Source organism: Leptonotus elevatus, chromosome 7 (genome assembly GCF_054856555.1).
Source record: "Leptonotus elevatus isolate MCC_2025b chromosome 7, RoL_Lele_1.0, whole genome shotgun sequence".
Taxonomy (NCBI): domain Eukaryota; kingdom Metazoa; phylum Chordata; class Actinopteri; order Syngnathiformes; family Syngnathidae; genus Leptonotus; species Leptonotus elevatus.
Window position 1 is genome coordinate 18,796,179 of NC_141245.1, and position 21,631 is coordinate 18,817,809.

Below are 21,631 nucleotides of genomic sequence, written 5' to 3' on the forward strand. Positions count from 1 at the left end.
TATGTCAAAGAGAGAAGGAGCCCATTAAGTTTTAATGAGATCGAGATGGACTCTGTAGCTAAAGTCGTTCTCCCCACAGTCATCGGCTTTGGATATGCATGCTATTACACAGTTGCTTTGGTAAATCTATTTTGTGTTGCTTTGTCCCTTTATTCAGTTACTCTTTACTTTTCAACGGGCACTTTTGCAGATGGCCGCGGTTCCTTTGGAGGTCCGTTGAGGTTGCGAAGTCAATACTGCGGATGTCTCTGCAGATCTTGTCAAGTAACTTTAGAAGTAAGAGTTTTGGTGACGCTGCAATGTCAGGTAAACTAATGCCACATATCTGCTGTGTTATTTAGCAGGTTTCTTCTTCTAAACTAACTTGTTAGCCATTTTGCAATTGTATGTCTAATGTTCAGATGTTTGTGTTTGGAGATTCATTTTCACGTAAATCTGTGCTTCTGACCCCTAACCGGAGTAGCTCTTGCTCGTAAAGTGGTTCCACTATCATATGGATTAAGTTCAACGGTCGGCGCTTTACACAAATGAATAGCTGCCATCTTGCTGTTGTGCAGGTTGCTTTATGTGTCTGGTTCAAATTGTCGTCATCAATGTCATGTGATCAAGTTATTTGGAAGGCAATTTGTGTGTCTGGGGAGTGACGGTTTGCGTAACGTTCAACTTATTGAAGACAAAAAGCTTGTCGAAAGAGTTCTGTTGATCCTTCACCAGAGTCACTTTTAGTCTCTCTTAGGACGTTGATTTAAGTTTACAGCAACGTTTTTGGTATCTTTAATTAAAATGGCCGTTTTGCACTGTAAGGCTCACAAAGACACCTGTGTATTTGACATGGTATGCTTTGATGCAATGCCCACTTCCTCCATATCTACAGTCTTTACATTTACCAACTGTGTCCTAATTCAGGGGCTAAAAGCCTCAGAAACCCTCTTCAGAAGCAACCAATAAGGTTTTCCCTAGTCATGCTCACCTTGCTCTTGTGTCACGATGCTAGGTGGCTACATGTCGAGATAATTAAAAGCACCATCCATCCATTTTTGCTTCAGGCAAAAACGGGCTGCATCGTGAAGTCAGTCGAGTGAACCAATACCAGTGTCACGATACAGCAGTATGTGACCACATGGTAGCATTACTCATATTTTTAAGGCACACAATGTTTAACATTAGATCTTCCAATCCAAATTGGTTTGTCCCTGCCATATTTATATTTGTAAAAGCCTTAGACATGGAACATCCTTAGCAATGCGGTGATATCATCATGCTTCAAATGCAAACTTTGAAGGGCGCAGCTCTTGAAATGGATTCTAGCTATTATCGAACTCAAGATGCTTATTGTTAAGCTTGGCTTGAAAGTATGCGTTTAACTGCATGATCTATGCGTGAGTGATTGTCAAAACAACGTCTAGCACGATCCAAATCCATTTATAGACTATATTTGCGGGCCTGGCTGAACAGGATCCATCCTATTTGATCTCTCAGTTCCTAACCCACACAAGACACTACAAAAGGAGGCTTTTATTAGCCCCCGACCACGAAACAAGCAGAGAGCAGACAGCCGCTATCAACGTTGTCTCACCCGGTTCAATCCCAGCCCCCCTTGAAAGTTCTCCTCTAAATGTCTCCATGTCCTCGGAGAGGCTTGGCCACCGTTTATACGTCCATCTGTGGATATGCTGCCTCAGCACGCGCACACATCCATCTTAAAAGACACCACATCAGCATGGAGACATGGCATAACAACACCACAGCCAAAATACGCACAAGGGCGTTCAGGAAGAACTTTCTTATTGTCCTGGGTCACCTTTTTTTAGTCGGGACAACATGTTTATTGTGACTACTACTCAAATGTATCACTTAAGTGTTGTACGGAGGCGTTGGAGCGGTGACATCAGCATGTCTGAGCGCTGAGTCGTGATGTCCCGCCGCCGCCGCCGCCACTGCTGTAGTTGTGGACAGAATATCCAATCAGTTCCTGTTAATCTGTCTCGTTCCTATCTAAATCCTCCTTGACACCCTTTTACCTCACCGTCCCATTCTTTGTAATTCTGCGGTTGTGTCGCGGATTTAAACAAACCTTTGAATGAGACTGCAGACAAATAAGGCGTAATGGGGCAGAGGCGGGGAAGCAGATGGAGAGGGAGCAACGGAACATGAACACGCCTGAGGACGCCCATCCGTCTGCTAACTCGTTTTGCTTCTTCTTTTTTTTTTGGTCCCGGAGCAGCTTTGTGCGTCTGTCTTTCTCGTTCGCGTCGTCTCGTCTCACTTTAAATGTCACTGACCTGCTGCTCTTTATTTGATCCTGCGGAATCTGGCCGCGGTGCACTTAGCGTTTGCGTTCAGTCCCGCAGCACATAAACACACAAACTACTGCATGTTCACACACGTATTGACGTGTAAGTGGCATACAGGAAGTGAAGATGCAACAAAATATAGTCAATGCTTACAGCTGAGCTATTGCAGTCAGCTTCTACTTTTTAGTAGCTGTTGTAGCTCATCTTTGCTCCCAAAAACGTATAAAAACGTTCAATTTTAAATATTGCCATGGTCCCAAATTCCATGTTGTTGTTTTTTTTTATGCTTGAGCATTTAGAAGGCTTCGATGCATCCTCTAACCTGAAAAGGACGCTTAATGCAATGGTAGTTATTACAAAAAATGGCTAGCGGGTGGCAGCAGAGTATAAGAGATCAACCAGGGCCATGTTGCAACAAGCTCTTTCCCCCACTGTTTTAAACAGATTCCTAATGCTAATTGCTGCAAAACAGAAACAAATAGAAATATATTATAATAATCATATTATTTTTACTGATGAAAGAAGAGACTCTAATCTTTCTTTTGGTAGGTTCCATGTTTTATAGCAATAGAACACAATATTCTGTGGGCCTCAGTCAAAATCCAGTAAAACTGTCGGGAGCAAAGGGGGTTGCTTCAGTGAAAATTGCCTGGAGTGAATGAGTTAATTTCTTTTGAACATGCCTGACAATGCGGAAGGAGAAATTGACTCGCTGGGGTCAGAGAGATGAGATTAGCCTGCGCAAAGTGTGTTTATACAGGTAAATTGCATGATCTCCCAATGGGGATGATGTAGTTGGGCGCAAGTGACGTTGTCAATTGGAAAACACCTTGAACCCCTGATCGTGTGTCCATGCGTGACCCGCCACTCTTAAAATACGATGACATCCACCACACACGTCCACGGAGCACTGAATGTGTCTGCCTGTACCTCGATGAAATGCACCAAAAGCGCCTCATACCACAAGTTAGACCTGGTTTTAGCGAGTCTAAATTCCAGTCTACTTTTTGTCACTGAATTGCCAGATGCGCCAATGTCTCTACTGCTTATGCTGTTTAGGATCTTGGACGAGCTGGAACGAAAGGCAGACGACACCCTGGTCTGCTGGCCACTCAATCACGGGGCCCTTCCCCAAAGTGCTGCCGCAATTTTGGAAGCATATAATTTTCCAAAATGTCTTGGAATTAAGATTAAGAAGTCTGGCCCTAGTGCTAATGGATTCATTGATTGAAAAAAGAGCTGTGTCCTCAGACTTTTGTCGATAGACGTGTACACTGATCTCAGTGTAGGAGTGTGCTCCTGCCAAAGAACGAGCATGACCTCAGGAGGGAAATGACAAGTCATTCCTGGCACGCAATATTCCGCTCTTGCCAAGCAATTAATTGGTCCGAAATCTCACACACAACATACGCTGTGTTTTTTTGTGTGAGTTTTTATAAACCCCCCCTTCCTCCAAATTTTAAAAATATATATAGATTTTGCTTTGGTTTTCATAGCTACAGAAGTCGACAGGCTCTTTGTAATTTACAGTAGATGGAGCAGGAAAAACATACAGTATGTGCTGTGTAGAAGTCTTCGGCCACCACATTAAAACGCAAAAGTTGTTTTAATGAACTTTTTCACTGCACTTATTTTGACACGAGCCGCAAAAAGACGACTCAGGTAGCCAGCGTGAATGGAAGCGTAGTACCACAATAAGTAGTAGGACGCACAAAATCCATCCAAAAAGTACAAAACCCATTTTCTCGAGAAGCTGGAAGACATTTTAATAAAGATGCCCTTTGAGTCACTATGGAAGCCCGTAGAACAGTCCAACAAGCAAAAATAATAATGACACTGCCAGTATATTTTTCAGGTTGGATAAAAACCATTTTAGCCTTGGTGTAGGTCTACACCCTACAGAATGATATCACATTATACAGTAACATTATAAAAAGAGCATGAAATACGTAATCAATACGTTTTTGTTGTTGAGCAAATACAAACATTTTAATAAAATGATGAAAACAAGACTCAAGTGTAGCATTCATCAACAAGTCTCTTTATTGGCAGAACGGCTGAGTCATGTGACTGTGGCGCTGTTGCTGCCCTTAATCAAATGTACACTCAGCATATTTGCTTATTTAAATTTGCTCAGTCTTTCCGTCTCGACAAACAACCTTAGCCGACTGCTCAAACTAATTAGGCTTGCGTTTGCGCGTCCGTCACGTGTTGTTTTTAACAGGCTGTTATTAACCAGCAGTCGTCAATGCGCTGGCGTCGCCATCACTCACTCATGCTCTTTTAATTAGAAAATAATCAGAGTTAGATGAGAGGTTCATTAAATCTCATCTGTGGAGCCATCAGCCACAAACAACACAAGCGTGGGAGATTCATCAGCCTTATGAAAAGAACTCGAGTACCTCCCCTTTTGCTTTGTTGTCGCCCTTTGCATCAGGTTGGAATGAATACATGAAGAAGAAAAGCCAAAGAAGGAAAGGACATGGAATGAAGTGAGCAGGAAGAGGGAAAAAGGAGATTATTAGTGCTAATTAACAGAAACCTAAGTGTTTATCAGCACTTTGTCTCGGTGCAGTATTGATCCTTTGAGACCAAGGTGGAGTGCTCTCTCTCTCTCTCTCTCTCTCTCTCTCTCTCTCTCTCTTTCTCTCTTTTTTTTTTCATTCAAGGCACCTTTTATTATCTTGCCTCTTTCTCGCGATTAAGCCTATGAGATTACATAGTGTTGTCACTCACTCGGCAGAGGACACACTTGAAAATTATTATTAGGGTCAGAGCAGCGACTGCTGTGAGGTCCCTATTGTTTTTGTAGGAATTATTATTCTCTGTAAAGAAACACATTTTTGAGATATGGGGCATCAAATTTAGCCTTTCAAAATTCATTCTTAGCAAATAATTCCGAGTTGTAAGTTTAACCTACATCTACAAAAATTGGGACGCATATGCAACAGCCCGTGACCTACAAGAAAGTATTTTGGATGGATGCTATACCTAACAGCAAGTGCGCCATTTTGAACTTACTTTGGAACTTTGCACTTTTTTTGGCCTTTAACAAAAATCTCAAATTAAACCTAAATCTAACAGGAAGTCCGCGATTTTTTATTTATTTTGGATTTGGGCACCATTTTTAGCCTTTTATTAGGGTTGGATACCTTTCACAATTGAACCGGTTCTGTTCCAATTCTCGGTACCAGGGCATCGATACCGACACTCTCTCTCTCTCTCTCTCTCTCTCTCTCTCTCTCTCTCTCTCTCTCTCTCTCTCTCTCTCTCTCTCTCTCTCTCATTTTTATAGTCTTTGGTATGACCCTAGCATGGAAATCTAGACTAGTCAACCGTCCTATCAGTCGCATTTCTGCAGCAGGGCAAACCTGAGCTAACAGACAGTGGAATAAACCAAGAGTGGAGTGATGTCAGAAAAGCGTTTCCTTTTTTTTTTTTTTTTTTGCGGAGACGGAGTAAAAATCCAACATCCAGCTGAAGAGAGACAGTACTAGTGGTCGCCTGTCCAGACTCACTTTTTCTCTTTCAAGAAAGTGGGTGTGGCTTGCCAGGCTAGTATGACCCGGCCAACCTCCGAGTCTCAGGGCGGACACTCTACCACAAGCCACTGAGCTGTTTTTTGTGTGGTAATAAATGTTCATCTTTGTTTATTTAACAGTAAAAAATCTTCTTTTTTTTTTAATCAATTACTTTCCAAAATATAAAACTTGACAAATAACCAAAACAAACAGAGAGGAATAATAAAAGTAAAGGTATAACATTTTACAATTACTGAAGTATAACTAATACACATAAATTAATATTACAAAAAAAAAGAAGTGTGAATCAAAGTGTGCAATGAACAACACAAGGAACAAAGTTAAATAGTAAATCTGTACTCCCGCACTTAAACAAAGTTTTTCAGAACCGAAACATGGCACCATTTGATTTTACGTGACTCGGTGCTCGGTAGTAGCGACCCAAATCAGTCCATACCACAAAAAGTACCGTCTTTGGTACCCATTCCTACCTTTTATAGAGGTCGATTTGACAAAATCCTCCTATAGTATTGATATTTTTTTCAAAGTGACTTTAAGTTATTGGATCCACAGCCTCGTTCTGCATTAAACCATTCAAATGTTAAAAGTAGAACTGCATATTCAGGCTGAGATATTCTGGTACGTTATGACGAATAGAAACAAAATCCAATTAAAGACAGAATCAACACCAAACTGCAAATCGTCATTCTTTTTCCTCAAACTGGCCTGTTTATGTACTTAACTAAAGTGTAACAGGCGGAAGAGGAGTTGTCTTTCTTGAGAGCAGGCCTTTCTTTGTACATATGCCTACATAGGGGAAGGGCCAGCCCTCCTGTCTATTGTCGACATAAAACTGTTACTTGGTGTTACAGCGGGAATGCAATATGTAAGTGCCCCACATTAGCCACTTGTCCCTTATCAATAATGCAGTAAAGTAGAAGGCAAACTTATTGTTTCCTGCGTAAGTTTTTATCCGCCACATATGATGGATGTGCGTGCCTGGAGGGTGATGTGGCTGAAGTGCTTTTGCAAACTTACAACAGTAAGATGAGGCTCAAGCAAGGTTACGTTGGGTCGCAAGAACTAACAAAGTAACTAAATTGAAAATGTTTTGTTTTGTCGAAAATAAAATATAAAGGAAAATGACAAGACAACTAAAACTACATTTTACGTCCTTTGTTTTCATCGTTGTCAATTAATTTAATACACAAGCCTTTGGCCGTTGATTTAAATGTATTCTCCTGGGTGGTAAACCACGTGGCGTCACCTTTTCCCTGACAACAAAAAATAATAAAGATGAATTTGAGGAGGGGCATTTATTTGTTCAATTGACAAGGCACCCAGCGGCTAATTGAGACGTGTCATCTAGTGAGCGGAGGCTTCCAGTTGAGGAAGTACAGTCTTTGCCCTCGAGAAGCCAATTTGCTGATTGCCCGTGTGATTGAATCTTGACGACACGAAGTCTGACAGAGGGCGGCTGGTGTCAATGCGCAGATTATAGACAGAGCGGAAAGAGTGAAAGTGAAGCAGTGATGGACGGCTACACGCGCGTTTAATGGTGTAACAGCAACGCTGATGGACAGACGGGAAAGTGAGAAAAAAAAGGAGCAAGATGGATGGCGGGCGGGCGAGTAATAACGCGGTGCGCGCCGCGCCTGTTGCGCGCGCGTGTGAAATTGAGGAATGTGTGTAATATCACCTTTATTGTTGGAGCGCGTGTCTTGGTTGGACGCGGCGATTCGTCAACAGACTTTAAGGGGATTAGGAGCAGCCATCGTGACAGATAAGGCAGCTGGGCTGTGTTGTGTTGCCGTGACGACCCTCGTCACTGCTTCCTCGCTGTGTTAACACACAAAAGCATCTTTTTTACTGTCTGCTCTTTTTATTTTTTTGCATGCTGACAGCGTCACAGACAATTCCATTATTGGAAGGTGATCACCCCGCTTAGTCTGCCCCTCCTCCCCCCAGCCCTCTGCCCTTTTGTTCAAGTGGTACAAGCCAACTTTGATCAATGCGCATTGATGAGGATGCAGCCAGAAGGTGCAGGCCTTGTCACTCTGTCGCGCGTGCATGTGTGTAGATTAAGATATGTCCATAGATTGCTCTCCAATGATGCACTTTAGTTCTATGGGGAGAGATTTGTCTTAAAGTTATTTACACAAACAGTCCTGAGATATCCACGTGTCTAAGGTCCGTATCCTCCTCCGTCCACAAGGAGGCGGTGTTGCTGTCTCCATTGAACGAGAGCAAGACATCTCCCGATTCTTGTTAAAAAATGGAAATTGAAAAATGAAAAAAACGAGCCTTCATCTAATTGTCTTTTATTCGTTTATGTTACAAAAGTCAACAAAATGTGACCCTAATTTGTGTACGCTGCCTCAACAAGATGTTCTTCCTCTACTGTTATATTTTCTTCTTCTACTCCGCTCTAGCAGCAGCAGCCAAAGAGGAAAAAATAGAAGAGTGTCCTCCAAGTGGCTATTCATTAGCAATGGTTCAACCAAGTCAACAAAATCTTTTTGTGGCATGTCACTGGTGTAGCATAAAATAAAAATACACATTTTATTAAAAAAAAATCCAGTGTAATTAAACAAACTACAGACCTATGACCTTTAAAATTCAAGAAAATAAAATGATCCGATATTTTCACTCACCTAACAAAGTAGTAAAGTCATACTTGAAACAAATATTTCTATGAAAAACTTCTAGGTTATACATATAAAGTCATTTAAAAAAAAAAAAAAACGGTAAAGTATTGCAGTAAATAAGGGTGGCGCCATGTGCCATATAACCACGTATTCTTATATCATTAGTCCAATACGCCTCTCACGTCAGATCATCGTAAACCAAAGTCCCCCTGTATTAGATTTCATCAAAAGTGTACCTAATGTTGTAGCCATTTGGTGTGACTTTATTGCCTCGTCATCAAATGTCATTGATGTTTCTGAAGATGAGATGACGCCCTGCTGCTTATTATTAGCTGTTCCTCAACATGTCTATTCAAGTGCTTCAGTGTGAGGATTTAGCAGCTCGACGGCGGTTTTGACAAAAAGGATTACGAGCTCTATTACTGCTATGGCGCTTGTACTTGTGCGCTGAGCATTGTAGTACAGTAATGTACACGGTAATGAATGCTAATCCTCTCTTATCTGCTTTAACCTCGAGGCAATGATACAAGCTGCTGCAGTGACACGCTGCGTTAGGAGGCTATAGTGTGTGTGCGTGTGTGCGTGTGTGGTCACTATTAGCATGCTTGTCCATACTCACAGTTGACAACCGGATGACGCCTTTTTTTCATTGTGTTTCTATGGAACTTCAAGGCGTGCGTGGTCTGACCCCCTCGCTCCCCATGACTCATCATTTCATCATTGACATCAACATTTCTATGGCCTTCCTGGCTATTTCACTGTGAAACCAAAATGTGCTCCTTCTTGATTTTTTTTTTCTCCCCCCTCTCCTTTTTTCCCCTTTAACCTTCTGCAATTTTACTTTTTATTCCTTGAATAAAATCATGGACTGACTGTTTCAAAGAAGCCGACCTTGATCTGGTGGACTTGTCTCTGTTTGGAGGCCATTTGCATAACACTTATTACAATATGGCGGTGTTCACTCTGTGGTCTGGGTCAAACTGAAATAAAGATAAGTGGTGTGCACATTTGGCCTGGTTCACGCTAACTTTTTGTTTATCATCAGACTAAATACTACATTTGTATTCAGTCAAAGTCTGATTGGACTGCATAGTGTGACAAAACTGACATTGCTAGATTACATGTGGGGTCCCTCAAGGGTCAATCCTTGGGCCGCTCTAATGATGAAACTTAGCTATATTCTACTGCTAATGGCTGCAAAACGGAAACAGATACAAATGTACTTTTTTCCTGATGTAAGAAGAGACTCTAACCGCACACAATATTCTGTGGGCCTTGCGAAATTAGTCAAAATCCAGTAAAACAGCCGGGAGCGAAGGGGGTTGCTTCAGTGAAAATGGCTGGGAGTGAATGAGTTCATGCATATCTGTCAAAACTTTGGATGGCCCATAGTGCCATCCGTGTTTGTGATTATACTGTAAGGCTTATCCAGCAATTCACATTACTTATGTTCAACTCTAAAGTGAAAAGTATGACAATAAATATATTTTAAAAGACTCAACAACTGCCTGGAAAGTAAAGTAGATTTCATTCATTTTTGTAGATGGTATGTATGTGAATTTTTAAAGCTTAAAAAAAGAAGAAGCTTTTCTTCCCCCTGACTGTTTTTCATGTAAACATTCTCTCCTTTTTCAATCCAAAGTCAGTTTGCTGTTACATGTCTGGAATTTTTCAAGGCCTGCCTCCATCTCTTTAGCAGAAACCGAGTACATCCCTTAATTCTTCCATTCTCCAAGCAGTTGATTGTGGCGCTCCGCTTGCCAGCACGCGGCCCATTTCAAGTACCAGCACGGGCCACCACTCTTGCATTCAACCGACTTCTAATGCTCTTTGTGATTCCTCCTTGGCTGACTGAGTGAGAGATACAATTCACTCAAGCTAAGCTTTATAGATGTTGAATGGAGAAACCATTAGAGTGTGAGTCGAAGGCTGAAAAATGGATGAATAGTTTTGAGTATAAAGGCAAATTGACATGTTTGGCTTAAAGTTCAATTAGGACTAATATATGACTATATGCAGTATTATTATTATAGAATGCACGCGCAATACTTTTTGAATAAAATGATACCAAATGATCCCAAAAAGAGACTTCACTGCCTCCATGCAACAGTTAATTAAGCAGATCTGCGAGTAGCATCACAGCTAATGATTTTGCACCATCATTAGCTTCCTGTGCTAACGATTGTGCCCTCCCTCACGACTCATCACCTCCATTTAACACAGTCCCAGCATGCTAACACATCACGCAGCTAAGTAAGGCTCTTGGACTATAATTGAGATGTTGGAATAGTTGAGGTCTAAAAGCTTTGGCGGAACATTGTCGTGTTCTGACATTTGGAGCCCGGTTAGGGAAATTTCACTGTTGGAAACTTTCCCAGGCAATGAAGAGAACATAGGCGGTTTTCGAGGTGGCAGCTGCCACCTTTACCAAATGCCTTGCCGCCTCTACTGTTGACAATAAATCTAGCAATACTAAATTGTAAATTGTATTATACATGTTCCTTACATTGTGTGTTTGGGTGACCAGATATCCAGAATTAAAAACCGGGATGCTACAATTTTGCTGCAACTGAAATATACAATACATTTAAACAACAAATTGAATCGCTAGTTAATCTTCGTCAATGGGGGAGACGGTCGACCGCAGTGGATAGTAGGACTACATTTCCCAACATTATATGTGAGCGCTAAAGAGAAAGCAAATGTGTCTTTGGAAGTAAATAGGAAGGAATTTAAAAGGTTAATTCCCTTTTAATGGGTTTATCATACGAATCGCTAGGACAATAATGTGATTGACATACGAATGGCAAAAAAAATCGGGACACCGAGATTGGACCTGCGTAATATCGGGACAAAACAATGAGGATCAAAATCGGGTCTAAGTAAGCTAGAATAGATTTGTGGTTGCTTAAGTTTATGTTTAATATGTTTGAATGGTCAGTCAAGTGTGACAACTTTTAGCTATTGGGTTTTATTGAGGCACTGCAGCAGTGCTAACAACTTAGCTTACATGGAGGCTTTCTGTCTGGTTATACTAAACAAAATTTAAAAACAATATATTGTAACTTTTGATATGGATCGTTACGCATGGAGCTCATGTTTGTTTACGACAAAACACAGCTGTAAGGCCGTAACAAGGAGTACTCAGAACGTGACACATTTGTCACAATACATAACAACAAAACATCCATACATAGATTTGGTGTCACGTAGGGAAGACAGCGTTTGCATCCGTTTGTGGCCATCCTTTGCGGATAAGGAAAGAAGCGAATCAAGAGGATTGTTTTGCTGTTGCATTTTGCTTTGCTTAATGATTTTAGTGCTTCACTCGATATTGATTTATGATGTGGTGGTAAAAGCAAATCCTTTGTATGCACCAATTCAAGGGTCAGCACTTTAAGAGACATTTTTCCTTTTATATTTCATAAGATAAACATTTTGTGCCCTCCATGCACCCAATATTCCTTTGCTTTTAAGTGACGCTCAACTCTTTATTTCTAGCATTTCTTGCCATATAAATGAAAAGCATGCTAGCACTAGCACTGTCTCGCCGACTTTTGAACCTCAGAATGAAGTGGCAAATGTCCCACTCCCTCATTCTTTCAGTTTTCACCTGACATCGTTGAGCCTCGGTATGGAATGAGTCATACTTTTGTTATCTGAAAGGCTTGGTTGACCCTGCGCTCGTCTTAATGGGATTACAGAGCGTTGAAATGATCCAGATATTATACGATACTGTACAAAAGGATGTTTCCCCTTTGATAGAAAGGGATCTCTATCTGATGGAGATCTATCAGCAAACAATTTGTTTATCTTGATATTTTTCTAAATCTGCTGACAACCAGTCCAGGGTTTACCCCGCTGTGACCCTAACGAGGACAAGTGCTATAGATAATGCATGGATGGATATTTTTAGGCCAGAGGGTTCGTTCGCCAACTCTTCGGGGGCCGGTCGAGTTGACTGATTGCAACGAGAAGATAAGTTTCGGGGTGGGCAAGTTGTGCGGATGTTTTTGAGGGTTGTCTCTCTGAGGCGATGGAAAAATTGCTCTCGCCTGTTCTCATCACGGCTCCCTCTCGCCCAGGCAGGCGGCGCCTCCCGGATTGATGCTTGACGTTGGGAGATGGGAGGAAGGGGAGGTGATTACGGTTGATCTTATGCCACCATGCTCACAAAAACCCCATACAGGCTGCTGGATTATGTGATCTTTGAAATGAGTCATTGTTGATGATAAAATGAATCGGAATCAATGTTTGAGCACGGGAATGAGATGTGCAGAAGGGCCTGCAGTGCACAAGCCAGCCCTTGGAGGATGTATTGAACATGCACTTTGATTAATATTAATAAGAGACGAGCTCTCTGCATCTGTCTCGCTCTCTGTCTCCGTCCTCTCAGTGTCTGTCTGACTTCTTTCTTCTCGACTCTCCTGCAAGTCTGAGTGGAATTCTTTCATGAGGGGGATTCCGCAGACGCAAAAAAACTGCAGTGACAAAGCAGTAAGAAAAGCGGAGTTGCCTATTGTGCAGTGCCCACAGCGCTTTCTCGGCGCTCTTCTTGATGATACCGAAGTCCCATTCAAAAGAGGATTATGGGATTCATATTAAGCCCGAGGTCATAACCAGCACAACATGATATGGTGATATTGCAGCAGTGGGAATGCAAGTAATGGAGAGTAAATCAAAATTAGGGGCTCGGGCATGACTGTTATGTTGGTGTCATGTGTACTCGGGCTACACTGGGGGCGGTTTCACATTTTGTTTACTTTAGAAGTTGCAGATTGCATTTTGACATTGCCATAGAGGGCCATGTAAATATGGTCACATAATAGCTGTGAGCTATGAAGAAGATGACATCACCGCAACATGATCAGACCATTTGTAAATGGCAATGCTATGGTCGAGTCAACTTCGATTAATCAATTATGTCATGACACATGAATATTTTGTTTTTCCAGTGGTCAGTGCTGGTCACTTGACTTCCGGGTTAACTCATTCACTGCCTTTGACATAAAAAAATCTATATTAATACTATTTATATTAGTTTCACATTTGTCCCCACTTTTGTTAACAAGAGTATAAAAACCTAGATTTTTTTTATTGTACATTTAGAACAGATATACAATTTGTGATTAATCGTGAGTTAACTATTGAAGTCATGCGATTAATTACAATTTAAAAAATATATGTATTTTTAATAATCTTTTGTTTTTTTTAATTAGGGGCATCAGGTGAATTTTTGATTGTCATTACAATGACTTCACTAGTTAACTGACGAAATCACAAATTTTATATCTGTTCTAAACATACAATACATTTTTTTTTCATACTCTTGTTAACAAAAGTGGAAAAAAATGTGAAACTAATAGAAATAGTTCAAATTAATTTTTGACGTCATAGCCGTCAATGGCAGTGAATGATTTAATCTTCATTGCACAATAGGAAAGTTGACTAGTCGACTTTTCTAAATATGTATTTTTTATGCATTTTCAAATGTAACATTCACAAAGGCATTTTTTATTAAACACGTTTTATTCATTTTCAGTTTAATAAACTTTAAAATAAAATGGTTTTGTTGACACATTTTAGGATTTAGGCTGCTACCAAAGCAAATGTAATAGGGAGGAAGTGGTGACAGTGATGAGTAGGAGTCCGAGGCAATGTGCGCTCCAGTCATTAGTGTGGAAGCTCAGTCGACTCTCCGAGGGCAGAAGAAACACAAAAACCATTGACCGACACCGACACTCCTTTGAAGCAGCATTTAATACAACAATCAAAAACAGGAGCAGATAAAAAAAAAAAAAAAAGTGAAACTGCTTGTGACACGTCTGGGTGCGTGACCTTTTGAGAATGGAGCTGATAAAATGCACGGAGCTAACAAGCATGCTAATATCGATTCCACCTCTACGCTAATGGAAATACATCACCCAGATAATGTCTTGACAGTGCTATCTATCTTCAAAGATTTGGTCAGCTGCACAACTTCACTTGAATCTATTATATTGTTTTTTTTTTTTTTACATTTTCTTAAAAGAAATATAGTTGAGTTTTTCTTAACCCCTTCAGACCCGCATTTTTTTCTGCTGGGCAATTTATTTATTCATTTTTATTTTTTTTTACAAATTTGGACTCTTTTCTCACATAAGAACAAGATGGAAATTTTGGGGGGTTATCTCATGTTTTCATTTGTTATAGTGGACGCCAGGATAGTATGGCTGAAACCTGTTGTAACCTTATTGCTTAAATGTAAAAATTTTAACATGTGGGTTAGGGTTCTCGCCATCCCTGATCTGAGGGGTTAAATAGCCTAAAATACCTTTTTGTTCCAGGAAAACAAGTTTAGCTTTTACTTGAATTATATAGGGGTGCCAAAATGAGTGCGTACATTTTGAGTTAATTTAAAGGTCCTTTTACGCCACTAAGTTTTTTAAACGCGTGATTAATGGCTGCCCCTTACTTGGAAAGCCTGTACTGAGGGAATTCTAGTCGCAACGCAGCAGACACGTACACGTACGTCAAAATTTAGCAGTAATGCATTTAAAAATAGTGCTTATATTTGTGGAGACTGGGGTCAAGTTGTATTTTACAATTTTAAAAATGTGCAGAATTTCACAAGTTAATTCATGGTAAAGATTAGATAGATCTTAATATGAAAAGAAAAATGTGCTTTGCTGTCACCATCTTACAAATGCCATTATGCCATCTAGTGGCAAAAAAATGACCATGAGCCATATTTTAACATTTTTTTCCACTTTTATATTAACAAGAGTAAGAAAACTTGGGGAAAAATATTATATTGTACATTTATTGTAGATTTAGAACAGATATAAAATGTGATATTAATTGTGAGTTAATTAGTTAACTATTGAAGTCATGCGATTAATTACGATAAAAAAATTGCATTGCCTGACACCCCTAATTAATAATAATAACGCATCAGATTTATATAGCGCTTTTCTAGACACTCAAAGACGCTTCACAGAGGAATGGATACATTACTCATGCACTCACACATTCACACTCTGGTGGCGGTAAGCTACTTAAGTAGCCACAGCTGCCCTGGGGCAGGCTGACGGAAGCGTGGCTGCCAGTGTGCGCCTATGGCCCCTCCCACCACCACCACCAAACATTCCATACACCAGTGTGAATAGCACTGGAGGCAATGTGTGTGAAGTGCCTTGCCCAAGGACACGACGACACATGACTTGGGGAGAGCGGGGATCGAACTGGTTACTGAATGACCGTCTATACCCTATATATATATATATATATATATATATATATATATATATATATATATATATATATATATATATATATATATATATATATATATATGTGTGTAAATAGAGCAGACTGCATGGTGCCACCCATTCGCAGGCAAGCACAGCCATTTCACATGCTATCATCTAGCCACCCATGGGGGTAATGAACCCTGAAAATCAAAAGACATTAACCAATTAGCTGCGATCAATAAATGCAGCCAGCACACATGAAGCGAGCAGGACCGGAGGCGTCAGTAATGTGCGCCTGCGGGCCGCGCCGGCCGACTGGGAACGCCGCGTCGCTCTAAGCCAATTACGACGGCGGGAGAACTCTTGACATTCTCCACAGCAAATTGTCTCCTCGCACTGTCGCTAGGCAGACTAGTCAGGCTGCGAGCGAGGAAATACAAAGGACGAGCGGGAGGCGACGCGTTTGCTCGCAGGTGTCACACCGTGGCGCGGTGGACATAATCTGGGGGAGATAAGCAGCAGCGTGACAGGCAACCTTTAATTCCCCGTGGGAGCTCCGCGCGTCCCTCTATACAAGAGTAATGGGGAGCCGGATGAATGCGTGAACATGCTGGATGACAACACCGCAGCCATTCTCGTCTGTATTCAACACCACGCATATCAGCATGCATGTGAAAGGCAACGGGAATGAAGGGCAGCAATAAGATATTACATCTCTTTGGGGGAGTTCAGGCGACGTTATGAGAGCGCAAATTGCATTCGCCACCTCCCTGCGTCTGCCCTGAGGGCGGCCGGGTGGATGTAATGACCCTCGGCGTGGAGAAGCCAGTCACAAATTGCCCCCCCCCGGCTCTATAACGCTAGAGGAGAACGACGGCGGGGTGAGGTGTGCGGTTATTCCCGCCAATCAGGAACACATCCTGCCTGGGCCTCTTATGCGGGGAGATGATGGCAAATATTGACACTCGACTCAATTGGAGGGGAGTCGATAATGATTGAGCGGGCCTTGTTAAGCATCCATCATCGACTCATGCTGCCTCTCAGGGTTGTGCCAATGGAACAACAGATAGTGAGGACTGTCGGTGTTTTTGGTTACTAACAAATCCATTTTTTGGGAACAGCAAGTGAACTTCGATTTTAAGAGAAAGTAATTTTAAAATGTTGCAAATTTTGTTTCCCCACATTTCCACTTTTCTCATTTCACTGTCAGCGGTTCAGATGATAAAGCCTTACAAGTCCTTTTCAAGTAAAATCTGAAGATTCTTAAGAGTCAAACGTCTAAAACTAAACAAAAACAATTAAACACTGTGTTAACTTGATTAACTCATTCAGATGCAGCCATTTTCAGACATTCGCTCTACCTCATGAAAGAAATTGCAAAGTCAGAGAATTATATAGAACTGAATTGAGGAGATTTTGCATCAAACAGTTTTTCACTGGTTTCCCTAAATTTTGTGGCCTAAAACGCCGCCTCGTGACACATTACGGGAGTTGGGCACGGGTTTCCTCTCCCCCACTGTTTATGAATTTCAGCACCTTTGTTACTTAGGCTATTATTACTTATTTGTACTTGGCCCAAGCCTGTTAGCACGCAAGCTAGCCAGTGGCTAGCATTTGTTGTGGCGGCCCCGCAACAGGATGTATGGAGGCTTTAAGCGGATATATTTTCACCTCTCAAATATGTAAGCATGTGTAGGTATTAAATTAAATGATTTTTTTCTGCCGTTGTTTCACACATTCATTGGATATGCCCACAGCATTTGAGAGCGGAGTCAAGGTCTGGGTTTGTTATGATTTTGAAGCCTCATTTATAGTGATTGTTATTATCATAATTATTATCTTTTAAATTTGAAAGCATTAAAACTCATTTCTGGTGGTTCAAATTTAGAAGAGAATAATATTTCTGAAATAAAATCAAAGACTAAATTATATGATCTTTCATATTTCCATTTTTTAAATCATAAAGTAAGAATTTTAAGAATACTGTAATATGTAATAGTTTTTCAGCAATAAAGTAATTTTGTCCTCAAAAGTCTCTTTTTTTTTTTATTTATTAAAATGCACAATGTCTCTTTTATGACCAATTCAGAAATGTACAACCTTGGGAGGATTTCCCTGCACAGATTTCACTGTAGTGTGTTACAGTCTGTTAGACAGCAAGGTAACGCTCGGTGTTATCTGCTTTTGGAGCTACTTTGTCATTTTGAGGGCTTCAAGAGATTAGAGAAAAACAGCAAGTACAGAGCTTAGGTTGCAAAAAGGGTTTAAAATTGTATCTTGAAAACGAACCAAGTAGCAGGCCCTGCTGTTAGGTCAACCCTAATTATAGGTGACTTTCTTTTTTCTTAACATGTCTCTTATGGCTTCCCCCCATTCTGTTCTCCAACAGGGCCGCTGTTCCCGGGAGAACTGCAAGTACCTTCACCCCCCACCCCACCTGAAGACCCAACTGGAGATCAACGGGAGGAACAACCTCATCCAGCAGAAGAACATGGCCATGCTGGCCCAGCAGATGCAGATCGCAAACGCCATGATGCCTGGCACCCAGCTGCAGCCCGTGGTGAGGGGGGCGCAATCAAGTTTGATGGAACCCGTATCCCAAAAACTTTAGGGCGACTAAAAGAGGAGAAATGCTCTAAAATCTTGTCCCACAATAGTAGAAGCTGTTATAGCGTAATCATTTCTTTTCTTCACTCTTTTTAGACCGAATGTCCTCATTAGTGAGGAGTGCTTGTCTTTTAATGTTACCATGGACACACCCACAAATCGATCCCATCACACGCACATCCAAATTCGCTTCATCACTTCAAGGTGATGAATGATCAGAGACCGGGAGAACTGCACTCTTAAACTTAAAGGAGACATAATGCTGCTTGCACACAAATAGTTTGGCACTCAGGAGCGCCTTCCCACGAGGGATAGATCGATTATCAGCGCCGATATTTGGCAATTTGACAAATATCGGCATCGGCCATTTTTAAAAACCTGACGGCCGATAAGATATCAGTTTAAAATTGTGTTAACTGTATAAAACTTGTTATTCAGAAAATTATAAATTTATCATTTCAGTTATCTTGAAATTTTGAAAAACTTTGTTTCAACAAAGTTAAGAATTGGAGGATTTGTTTTGTTTTTGTCTTCCTTTGATTCCCAAATTTTCTCTTTTACTGAAAATTAATATCGGCTCCAAATTTCGGTGATTGGTCTCCTTGAGTACAAATAACCGGTATCATTATTGGCTCTGAAAAAAACATATTGGCCTATCTCTACTTCCTACTCTCAAGTGTCAAATTAAACAATCAAGAAAATATGTCGTTTTTTCTGAAATTGTGTCAAGGAGTGAGACATTCTCAACTCCCAGTCATTTTCACTGAAGCAACCCCCTTCGCGCCCGGCTGTTTTACTGGATTTTGACTGATTTTGCAAGGCCCACAGAATATTGTGTGCGGTTAGAGTCTCTTCTTTCATCAGGAAAAAAGTACATTTGTATCTGTTTCTGTTTTACAGCCATTAGCATTAGAATATAGCTAAGTTTCATCATTATAGCGGCCCAAGGATTGACCCTTGAGGGACCCCACATGTAATCTAGCAATTTCAGTTTTGTCACACTATGCAGTCCAATCAGACTTGAGTCTGATGATAAACAAAAAGTTAGTGTGAACCAGGCCAAATGTGCGCACCACTTATCTTTATTTTACTCTGACCCAGACCATAGAGTGAACACCGCCTTATTGTAGTGTGTTGTGCAAATTGCCTCCAAACAGAGAAAAGTTCACCAGATCACGGTCGGCTTCTTTGAAACAGTCAGTCCATGATTTTACTCAAGGAATAAAAAGTACAATTGCAGAAGGTTAAAGAGGAACAAAGAAGAGGGAAAAAAATAATAATTTTAAGAAGGAACATATTTTGGCTTTGCAGTGAAATAGCCAGGAAGGCCGTAGAAATGTTGATGTCAATGATGAAATTTTGTGTTCTATTGCTATAAAAACATGGAACCTACCAAAAGAAAGATTAGAGTCTCTTCTTTCATGAGGAAAAAAGTACATTTCTATCTGTTTCCGTTTTGCAGCAATTAGCATTAGAATATGGCTAAGCCAAGTTTCATTCATTATTCACAAATCTGTTTTAAAAAAGTGGGGAAAAGAGCCTTTTTGCAATATGGCCCTGGTTGATCTCTTATACTCTGCTGCTACTTGCTGACCGTTTTTTGTAATAACTACCATTGCTTTAAGCGTTCTCTTCAGTTCAGAGGCTGCATCAAAGCCTTGTATGCTCTAGCATAAAAAAATAAAAATAAAAATAAAATGTGTAAATACGTTTTGGGGACCATGGCAATATTCAAAATAGAAAATTTGTATATGTTTTTGGGAGTAAATGAGTTAATTTACTTTTTTTTTTTTTTTTTTAACCCACCCTAACACCAAGTTTCTTCATCCATGACATGATCAGCTTGGCTGGGTGAAGATCCAGAGCCACTTTTGAGTAATGGCTGGACGACACTATTATGTAGAAGCACTAGGCCGGACTCCCTATTGTCCTATCAATACACAGGGCGTGGAATACAGCCACTCACTTGCATGAGGGTCAGACTCCACCAACCCCACCCCCTACAAATTTATTTTTTTATTTTTTATCAAGACAATAAAAAAGGGTGTTGCTATATTTCTTGATCCTTGGACTGTTTTAAAATGCAAAATGTCTCCTTTAAGTGTAAAGCTTACATGATTCAAAAACTGCTTGCACACAAACACGAACACTTATCCAATAGCTTATCACCGGCATCGAGTGGAAAGCCCCTTTGGAGAGGAACAGAGCAAATCATGAAAGGCTTTAAAGAGGCGATAGATCTCTGTGGGGACGCCGAGCCTTCCCTTTCTGTTTGTGTCACGGCGAGAGAAAAGGGAGCATGGCGGAGACAGAGAAGGGCAGAACACACCAAAGTGAGGCAACGCGAGATAAACGGCTGGAGGGAGAAAGAAGACAGGCGGGTCGAGTGAAGGCGATAGCATGACAGAGTGAGGAGAGACAGCGCTACAAAGTCAAGCAAACACACCTTTGTTGTGTATAAAAGGTGGGACAACGTTGTTCTTTTCGGGGATTGTCTGCTTCGAGTAGCTTTTTTAAAGCTTTCCGTGCATTATCCGATGTTGCAGGGTTCTCAAACTGCGAGCCATAGCAAAAATCATTAGCAATAAATGATGTCGTATAATTTAGCATACCCAACATATGGAGACAGGGAACCAATAAAATAAGCACATTGTAAAAACCAATTATTTCTCCTTTCCATACATTGGCCAATTAAAATCTCTGATATAATTCAAGATTCCAATTTTTTTTTATTATCATGAACAGTACGGAAATATGTTCCCCCCTGTGTAATAAATTCCTATATTGCCATCCACAATGGTTGTAAACATAATAGGAGAAAAAAAGCTATAAAAGAGATTAAAAAAAGATAATAATGCAAAGCAAAAAAAAACTATAGAGGCATAACACTACAAAATAACAACTGTGTTGTAAACCAATATGGCAACGACGTGTTATTATTACAGGTATAAATTCCTTATCTTTTTTTTTTTAAATAACAAAAAGGTGTATTTCTTCTAGTATAGAGTTATATTTTATGTCAGTTAAGTCATCTTTTTTTTTTAAATTAAAGGCAAAATATTATGAGAATAAATTTTATTTTTGAAATTCAAAGGTTAAAATATAGTCAGGTTTCCATCCAATTGTTTAGAAATTTTTAAGCGAATTTACTGAAAATGCGCAAAACGGACATGCAACTTATGCCCGTTTCCATCTGTTCTTCTTTTGCGAATATGGAGAATATGGAGAGGGGACTCCGCCGCTGTAGGTGGCGGTATACACCATAGAGATGTGATCCACCAGCAATTTCAAAGAAAAAGAGGACCAAGAAGCGACTGCGCCGTATGATG

General features: G+C 40.5%; 1 protein-coding gene across 7 annotated transcripts in view; it reads left to right on the forward strand.

Moving 5' to 3' along the window:
- Positions 1–21,631, forward strand: part of LOC147171378 (muscleblind-like protein 1) — a 67,592-nt gene that overhangs the window by 31,651 nt on the left and 14,310 nt on the right. For all 7 annotated transcript variants that reach the window (XM_086080857.1, XM_086080855.1, XM_086080858.1 and 4 more), the window contains one exon: positions 18,085–18,255. In XM_086080857.1, coding sequence (XP_085936983.1) covers positions 18,085–18,255 — 171 coding nt within the window. The remainder of the gene's footprint in view (positions 1–18,084; positions 18,256–21,631) is intronic.